This window comes from Limanda limanda, chromosome 7, assembly GCF_963576545.1.
Source record: "Limanda limanda chromosome 7, fLimLim1.1, whole genome shotgun sequence".
Lineage (NCBI taxonomy): Eukaryota > Metazoa > Chordata > Actinopteri > Pleuronectiformes > Pleuronectidae > Limanda > Limanda limanda.
Window position 1 is genome coordinate 22,721,054 of NC_083642.1, and position 9,453 is coordinate 22,730,506.

At 43.9% G+C, this 9,453-nt stretch overlaps 1 protein-coding gene across 1 annotated transcript; it reads right to left on the reverse strand.

Annotated features, from left to right (window-relative positions):
• Positions 1 to 1,914: 1,914 nt before the first annotated feature.
• On the reverse strand, positions 1,915 to 8,859 carry LOC133005471 (RING finger protein 223). Its single transcript, XM_061075158.1, has 2 exons — positions 8,610 to 8,859; positions 1,915 to 3,499 (listed from the first exon to the last, which is right to left on the reverse strand). The coding sequence occupies exon 2, from the start codon at positions 3,447 to 3,449 to the stop codon at positions 2,727 to 2,729; it is 723 nt and encodes a 240-aa protein (XP_060931141.1). The 5' UTR covers positions 3,450 to 3,499; positions 8,610 to 8,859; the 3' UTR covers positions 1,915 to 2,726.
• Between the last annotated feature and the right edge of the window lie 594 nt (positions 8,860 to 9,453).

Consider the following 9,453-nt stretch of genomic DNA (forward strand, 5'->3'; position numbering starts at 1 on the left):
TTCATCAGTAGAGGAACAATAACACAAATGTGTTTCTCATCAATTCACAAATATCTCGGTATTTTTGCCACTCAACTGTTTCTGGTTTGAAACTTTCCCTGTGATAAGTTATTGCCCTTTTAATTTAATGGTTGATTCGTTATGTTAATAAAAGCTATGTTTTATGAAACAGCATTTCTGCCCTGTGTCAGTGAAGACACACACACACACACACACACTTGATGAACTGATTTGAACTTTGGGGTTTTTCCTTTGTCCTTTTCCAGTCTGAACTGTGATCTAGATCTGATGAATGACAAATGACTTTAGTGGTGTTGTTATTTTCTGTGTTTCTGTTTGTTTGTTTTGTTTTTGTATTTCACTCTGCCTCTCTGGTTAAATTGTGATATGGTGAAACATCAATACTTGAAAGTGTGAAACTGCAGAATCTTTGGCCTCAGGCTCTGTCTGGATGTCAATTGTGTGTTGAAGTGTTTTTGTCAGTGCACCGACTTTTTGCCATCAGTGTTGTTTTATTATGTTTTTTTTTTTTCAAATAGTACATTTCTAATTGATTGTTTTATCCATTCTTTCATTTTGTATTGTGTGTCATTAATATTATTATTATTGTGATTTAGCATTGATTAGTATGTTGTGGCCCTGAGTTGATCCTGTGTGCATGGAGGTGTGCAGTAGTGATGCTGTGTTTGTTTTTTCTGCTTGTCCTCGTACATTTACTTGAACAAAATGTTGATAGGGTTTATTTTTGTTTGTTTGTTTGTTTTATTTTGATTCCTTGCTCTTGTGTTGGAGGCAGAATGGCTGAAGTGAGTCGTGGTAAACTGAGCGCTCCCGTGTGATTCAGTGGAGGCTCCCCCCCCCCACTTTCCTCCTCTCTTTGCACTGGCTCTGCCCAAACGCCTTTTTCGCTGTATAAGTTTCAACTGCTGATGCAATGAGCATTAAAAAGGTTTATTATCATATAGTTCAATAAAAACTCTATGATGGCACTATTTAAAGCTACTCTTCAGCTTTGCTTTTTCTTCTGCAGCCGGCTTTCAGATGGATTCGGGTGTTTTGTGAAAGGTTGTTCCTGTGTTTTGCCTCTGGGTGAATTCACTGTGGTGGAGCAGTGGGATGTGAAGGGATGTTTGTGTTGGACCCTGCTGTGTCCCTCCGTCCTATTCACTCCAGCTGTCTCTTCATTTTAAAAAGTGCTCCACTGAAAACACTACACCGTGACAGAATATTCCTCAATGTTTACAAGTTACCTATCAGGCTGTTATTACTAGAAAAGCAAGGCGTTCCTGAAAAACACCAATTTCACCCATAATCACATATATATCATGACTGAAGCGGCCTGTAGAAAATATACTCTGTAACTCACGAGTAAGTAAAAGATTGGGGGGAAATTGAGAGTTGAAATAAGTGTTGTGATTTTCAGCAGTTTAAATCTCTGCATGGACGGTTTCATGTAGCTGCTGTACGGAAGTATACATCCATATTGGTTCACCGTGTTAACTAGAAGTCTATATCTATTTTCAGGAAGTTCCACGTTTATGACGGCCACTCCTGAACAAACGTGAACTGTCTTATCAAACCTTGTCACAGGCGAGCTACACTTGGGAAAACCCCAGAGCCCAACCTTTCCTTCACCTGACGCTAAATCCAGGAATGAACAAAGGCGACTTCCTGTTAAGATGCAGATTTTACAGTCGAGATTGAGGAATCAGATTGGGATGAAATGATCAACGTTACTCTGTAAATGGTTTTACGGTTTTACAACCTAACTCAGGAAACATTCTCTCAGACTGATTAAACCACCTTGTGATGCTGCCGTAAAATGTAGCTTTTAAGAAAACACGTGTAGATTAAATTCCAAATCAAATGATATCATTATTCATACTGAGGTAATAACTGCATGTACAAACAGGATCTGAGTTGGTACCTCACATTTGTTTTATTATAGTTCTGTAAACAATGATATCTTCATCAGAAACACACAAATCATTTGTACAGTATAAACTTTTCAGTTGGCACAATGGAATCACATCTATTCTCTATTGTGACACTTTTTGATTAATTACTAAAACGAAATGTCGTCCTTCAGCCAAAGACATTTTAAACATCTCGGTTTGGCTTGTGTGAAATGAGGAACATTGACCCACCTGAGCTCTTTGTTGTGTGATCCTTGAAGGATGTTGACAAAAATAGTCGAAAAGTCCTTTTGTCTCATTTCAAGCTACAGGTGTTGGTTATAGTGCAAATGTTTAGTCTGTTTGATTGACCGAACATGACGATTCGAGAGTGTTGCCTTTTACAAGCCTGTATGAACAGTTTACTCATGTCGAACAAGTGATGAAAAGAGAAATATCAATTAATTATTTGTATAGTTAAAGCAGCTTTGTGGAGATTTGTGTAGGTGATTATGATTTTAATATTTACAATAATTCCAATGATCCAGATAATGTGTGATATGATGTCCAGAGTCGGCCCCGTGTCTGTCCAGGTGTCTTTTTTTAATCTGCCACCGGGGGCCGCTAAAGTCCGACATTTCAAAAGCCTATACATTGTGGCTTTAACATCTGTGGTTCAGTGTTGTCAGTTGTGCGTCGCAATCACTAAGTGCGCTTTTCAAAATCTATTTGAAATGATGCAGCAAAACTTCAGTGTCAGATATTTAAAATTAAAAAATCTCATATACAATATAATACAGTTGGAATGATGTCCAGCGAGTGTTCCGAGGATTACTCTGTCAGACCGGGTTGTCTGGTCGTAGAAAAAAACGTGGTTGGATTGAGGGTGGGGGGGGGCATTTGTCGTATACAGCGCATGTTTCCAGTGGTGAACACACACTGCAGAGGCCACAGCACGATCACCACCAGCAGCAGGATGAGCGCGATGAAGAGCATCAGCCTCTTCCAGTCTGTCAGGCGGCCCAGCACGCCACCACTAGGGGGCGGTGTCTGCACCGGGGGGCCGGCCGTCTTGGTGGCCCCAATGTCGATGCAGACGCACAAGGCCGTGGGACTCTCGGGGGCGCCCACGCTGGTGCTGTGCCTGGAGCTTTTGTAGCACAGCTTCCCCCCCTCCAGCCACACGGGCTTCTCCTGCTGCTGGTGGTTGGGAAGCTTGCACAGGACCTCGCGGCTGGTGGCCAAGGCGGGGGGGCCCTCCTCTGAGAGGGCTGTGGGGTGGCGGCAGAAGGGACAGGAGAGGTGTTTGCTGTCACTGTTGCTGCCCCGGTTGCTGTCGAGCTCGGCCTGGGACACGGCCATGAGGCGGGAGAGGCACTCCAGGCAGAAGGTGTGGGTGCACTCCAGCAGCTTGGGGGTCTTGAAGACATTGTCGTAGGTGTTGTAGCAGATGGAGCACTCCGGCTGGTTGGCCACCGAGACCCTCTTCTGCAGCTCTCGGCCCGTGTCGGGGGGGTTGCCCTGCACAGTCCAGATCTGAGGAGTGCGGTCCATTTTCTGCAGCCTTCCCTCTCCTCTGTCTAGTCTCTGGTGGACTATGCGGTCTGGATGAAGACAATAAAATGAAATATGGATCTTAGTTTTCATGGGAGCAAGTGAACGCAAGTGCAGAAAGACAACAAGAATCCCATCAAGTAACTAGATTGCAGTCAATCAGTAAAGTCATCGGGCCCGACTGGATGTTGACCTTTGAGCCGGATCTACCGTCTCACAACACACATTATATTACAGAGGTAACAGAATTCAGTCAATGAGTAATTTGTGTTGGTGTGATGAAAAAGTTGTGTTTACGAAAGCAGCAGCAGCAAAAAAAAAAAAAAAAAATGTTTACCCCCACCATTTCTCTTTTTTTGAACAAATTGTATTAATGTGCCTCGAGCCCTGAACAAGAACAGCAAAATAAACTATAGTTGAGAAACTTAATTCCACTCAAATTACAAAAAGTTATTTCCCTCCACTGACTGATAGTTTAGAGATGTAATACCTGAGCAGGGACTCAGTGTCCCGGTCATGAACATGTCTTGGAACCCAGAGAGCCCACCTTCACTGAGGGTCACTCAGTCACTGCAGAATGGATTATCTGATTCTCCCACTGAGCCCAGTAATAATTACCCAGTCGCTGAGCCGCATGGTGACGGTTTATGTTTTTTCTGCTGGGCCAAGTCTTGGGCACAGAGTCTGTGAGAGCAAACTTTATAGTCCTCAGGTGTATACAATGGTTTTTTTTTTCTAAAGGCTGTTTTAGCATATTTGCAGCACCCTGGGCTTTAATTGGTTTGTTTTCAGAACACAGATTCTGCAATATGTAACCAAAGATTAAACAAACAGGTAAATTTACTGTAGAAAAAGTGCAGAGCTCTATCTTGCTATTTTCAGCTATTTTGCATAACCCTTTTCTCCATTACATGTCCTTATGTTCTTTTGTTCCATATGAACAATAACTGAACAGTCTGTGAAAGAGCTGCAGGCTAAACAGTGACTAAATGGCAGAAATCGACAGCAGAGCTGATCCGTAGAGATGCTAACAATGAGCAAATTGACCCCTGATACCATGTAAATGTGACAGACTGTCAAATCAATACAGTGCAACATGAAACACATGAAATGTAACACAGGCTTCGTGGTTACGGGTCCGGTCACACGTTCACAAATGTTTCGGTGGTGAACCTTTGTATTAGCATGCAAAACCAAGTTGAACTTTGGTGAACTTTGACCCACGTCTGTGCCGTAAGGCTCTAAAAATATCTTGATCCATGTTGGTTATGGAGTTTACATGCAACAGCTGCTGTTTACAATTTGCATATAATGGTATAGTGGCTTCACACCAGGAAGGCTCCCTGTTCGGGTCCCAGAAGCTAACAAACAGGTTTTGGATCCATGTGGATCACCATAGACCAGGTTTTGGATCCATGTGGATCACCATAGACCAGGTTCTGGATCCTTGTGGATCACCATAGACTAGGTTTTGGATCCATGTGGATCACCATAGGCCAGGTTTTGGATCCCTGTGGATCACCATAGACCAGGTTTTGGATCCTTGTGGATCACCAAAGACCAGGTTTTGGATCCCTGTGGATCACCATAGACCAGGTTTTGGATCCTTGTGGATCACCATAGACCAGGTTTTGGATCCCTGTGGATCACCATAGACCAGGTTTTGGATCCCTGTGGATCACCATAGACCAGGTTTTGGATCCCTGTGGATCACCATAGACCAGGTTTTGGATCCCTGTGGATCACAATAGACCAAGTTCTGGATCCCTGTGGATCACCATAGACCAGGTTCTGGATCCCTGTGGATCTGTGGAGGTTTGGAAATGAGAAGCCTGCAGGACTCTGGGCTTCGAGGCTGAGGCTCGTCTCATTCAGGATGATGAGATCATTACGTAGTAATAACCCTGATGCTGGTGTTGTGGATCAGGTATTAAAGGGCACTGATGTGAAGAGGACTGTTTGTGTCTGTGTGTCAGGGATGAAGGATGGCCGGAGCACAGGTGTTCTCCTCTCCGTGCCCTCGGGGCCGGTCCCCCCCCCCCCCCCAAGTGCTCCCGTCCACACAAAGTCACTGCTTGTTCTCTCCTTAATCGTTCCATCTGCCCTTGAAATTCCTCCACCTCCATCTCTCTCTCCCTCTCTCTCTCTCTCTCTCCCTCTCTCCCTCTCTCCCTCTCTCCCTCTCTCTCTTTTCATCCTGAATCCTAACATGCGTCAGGGGGATGAGGAAAGATTGTGTGTATAATGACACTTGTCTTATCAGTTTAAAGAAACCCCACCTACAGATCCTGACTCAGTTTCCACACTGATATCGGACAAGGACGCCTGACAAACCTTGTGTTTTTTATTTACTCCCCCTCACCAAACAGAACACCTCTGCAATTCAAGGAACTCCTTTGAACTCCTTCAAATACTTGCAGTTACAGTTGCTTCTCGATCTCAAATTGGGCTGCTGGTTTTGGCTGGTTTGTGCCGAGAGCAGTTTTAAAAACTGAGTCAACAAAAAGAAGCAAAATAAAGAGGTAATAACTCTGGACTAGAGCCCGAGGAGACAGCTTGTGACAGATATCTCAACTTGCGCTGCTTTGCTTCGGCACTTTACTTGACAGTTTGCCGATTGTTTTGCTCAAACCGAGTCGTTTGAATATGAATAGACAGGAGCGCACCTCCGCCGGGGAGGGAGCAGCTTGGCCTTTTGTTCTCTGCTGAAATGTCATTATCATTTGACTCTCGGGCCGTTCGTAGTATCAGGTACGGTGAGTGCTCATTCAACACACCCATAATTAGGTTAATCAGTAAATGTAGACAAGGTCTTTACGAGGAGAGGGTTTTCTAATGCCTCGGGCGGGTTTGCCTGCAGTGCAGGAGCCAAGTATCCAGGAACTGAACAGCTCCATGTATAAACTCCTACTGGTCTCATTTACAAACGCAAAAGATTATGATTATGACACGGTGATCTGACCCTCTGGCAGAGTTTAACATTCACGATCCATGACTGCACTGAGAACAAGTTGATAAATTGGTGAGAATATCTTACTTAGTTTCAGAAAATGAAGAAAAGTCCAGATGACAGGTTTTGGGGAATTGTAGTGATACTTGTTGTGTAAACAGAATATAGTTTTAGACTGGATTTAGGCTGCACCCATATTACTATGTTTTGTGTTTTCACACTAATATAATCTCTGTCCACCCAAGCATTTTGGCTCCATATCAGATTTGATTCCCATCCACGCCAACGCACCTGATATATCACATGACCACTCATGCAGACTTGGTGTCGCAGAATGATCAAACAATAGCTGCTACACTCAAAGTCAGTCGTATCCTTGTGAAATGGAAAGAGTTTAGACAACATGCTCAGCCACGCTCGTGATTGATTATCTATGTTGTTCTACACCGGTTGCCCAGGCTGATGATGTTATTTTTTCTGCCAGAAGCAGGTCAAGTGACAGGAGCCTGACGAATCAGCAAAGGTTACATCACCAACTTAAGACCCAATCAGAAAGCGGTTGTTGCGTGTTTACGTCAGTTACCAAACAGCTCGGTTTCTGCCAATCCAGACAAAATAGCTGTCCCTGTGTTGTGATACTGGAATGAGGCGTTTTGTAACGGCTCTCAAACTGCGGAGTAATAATGTGGATGTGGTCATACTTAAAGTGAGGGAATACAACTTATCCTTCCTTTTACAAATGAAAAGTTGAGGTCATGCTGCTACAGCCTCATTTATTGCTCAGACTAATCTAATTGTGCGATTGTAACATTATGTTTCTTTATCACTAGCCAGTCAAAATATTACAGAGTCACTTTGGAGTGAATGAAAGTTCAATTGACTGTTTCAACGAGACTTTTCAACGTGAAATGTAAAGCTCACATATTCAAAAGAAAAATGTCCAGAGTCCATCTGTAGGAAATAAAATCAATAAGGCTTCGGGTCCAATCTGAGGGGGTCGCGTGTACATCACACTCAAATATTAAACCCATAGTAACTGCAGCTTCAAACGTGAGATTTTATCTTATCTTACAGTAGGCTGCTTTGCTTGTGGTGTATCTTTATGGTCCCTCGTCTCTATCAGCATGTTTATCCTCACCTGTCCCACTGACCCAGTAGTATACGGATCACAGTTTGTCGGTTACGACAAACTCGTTTGCTAGTCAAATTGGATCCAGTTTTTTTCTTCCTCCCCAGCCCCAAATGAAACACTACACTTTCTCTTTTGTCAGCAACCTTTTGTGTGTCGGGCTGAGCCTTGTGTGTCTTCACCTGTATGTTTGGCTCAAACCGTCAACCACAATGTTGCCCTTCCTGTTCTCAGCTCGAGAGAGAGGCAGAGGGAGAGAGAGAGACAGAGAGAGAGAGAGAGAGAGAGAGAGAGAGAGAGAGAGAGAGAGAGAGAGAGAGAGAGAGAGAGAGAGAGAGAGAGAGAGAGAGAGAGAGAGAGGAACAGGAGGGGGTGAGCGTGGTGGTGGGTTACAGTTGGTTAAACTGAACTGAACCTGAACGTGTACAGATAGTGTGTGTAAATAGAGCAGACAATGCAGGAAACTGTAGCCGCTGGCAGAGTCCTGAGTGCATACAGAGAGAAACTGCCGAGGGAAACGTGACTGCAGAGCTGCTGACAACTCATGATGAGCCTCATCCATCCGTCACAGCTTCACATTGAGTCCAGTGTCCCACACAATGTAAAGAAAGTGGATGATGTGTCTCATTAAAACGACTTAGAATTTAAAACTGTTCCATCTGTGATATATTCACAGGCTCTCTCTCACTGAGTCCAGTCTCTCACATAAGGTAAAGGAAATACACCATTCATCGTCGATAAATCAGTCTGGGCGCTGTTTCTTATTCGTTGGATTTTAGGTTAAACTTTAAAAAGTCAGTTTATAGTCACAGTCTGCAGAAAATGCTGAACTTAAAAGGTCAGTTGAAATCACATGTACCGGCTCTTTCACGCTGAGTTAACTTTCTAACACAAAGTAAAGAAAGAACCTCATTCATTACAGATAAATCCTGTTGTCTCTTATTAGTTGTTTAGTTTAAGGGGAACTTTCACTTCAAAAAAAGCGAGGTTATATTCACAGTCTTAAACAAAATGAACGATTAAATTAATTAAATAACATTTGCAGTATTCTAACAACAACAAGGATCAAGGTTAAGTTTACCTGCTGAGTGTCGGTGTGTCCTCTCTTTATCTCTCTGGGCTCAGCTCTCTCCCACTGCTCTCCAAAACACACGTTCTCTTTCTTCTGAAGTCAAAGTGGCTGAGGTCCTCCTCTGTAGTGCTCTGAGCAGTGTGCTGCAGCCACAGGTGTGTGTTTGTGTAGGTGGGTGTGTGTGTGTGCTCAGAGTATTAGCTCTGCTGTGTCAGTGGCAGCTCTGGATCCTCCTTCCCTCCTTTCAGCGTCTGTTGGCTTGGTATCACCTGCCCTGCTCTGTCAGCCCCCCCCCCCCCTTTTTATCACTTTATGTAAATGAGTTTAAACAGTTTCCTGGCCTTGAGGTGGTGTCTGGCGGGCAGGGAGGAGGAGGAGGAGGAGGAGGAGGAGGAAGTTGTGGTGGTGGTGGTGGTTGGAGGGAAGAGGGAGAGCAATACACATTCTTGCCTGCTCTCCACCACTCCCTCCTGTCTCCCTGTGTGTTGATATCTTCATCTCCTCCTCACCTCTTTCTCTCTTTCTGTCTTCTTACAAAAGAACACACACATAATGCAAATATCCCTGAACCTCCGGCCTAATGAACAAACACATGTGGTGTAACAGAACCTGCAGGTGACTGCTCATGTCACATCTGTGTTCTGAAGGCTGCATCTCTTTTTTTTTCCTGCCCCCAGAATGACAAAACATAAACTTGTTTACACATACACACACAGGTTTAACACCTCCGTGCTGGACACACAACCTACAACATTGTCGTCATTTCATCAGCCAGTGTGCTTAAGCAACATGATACATGTCAGGGTTCATTTCCATAATGTCATTGATAAGGTAACAGATGGTGATACAGGAC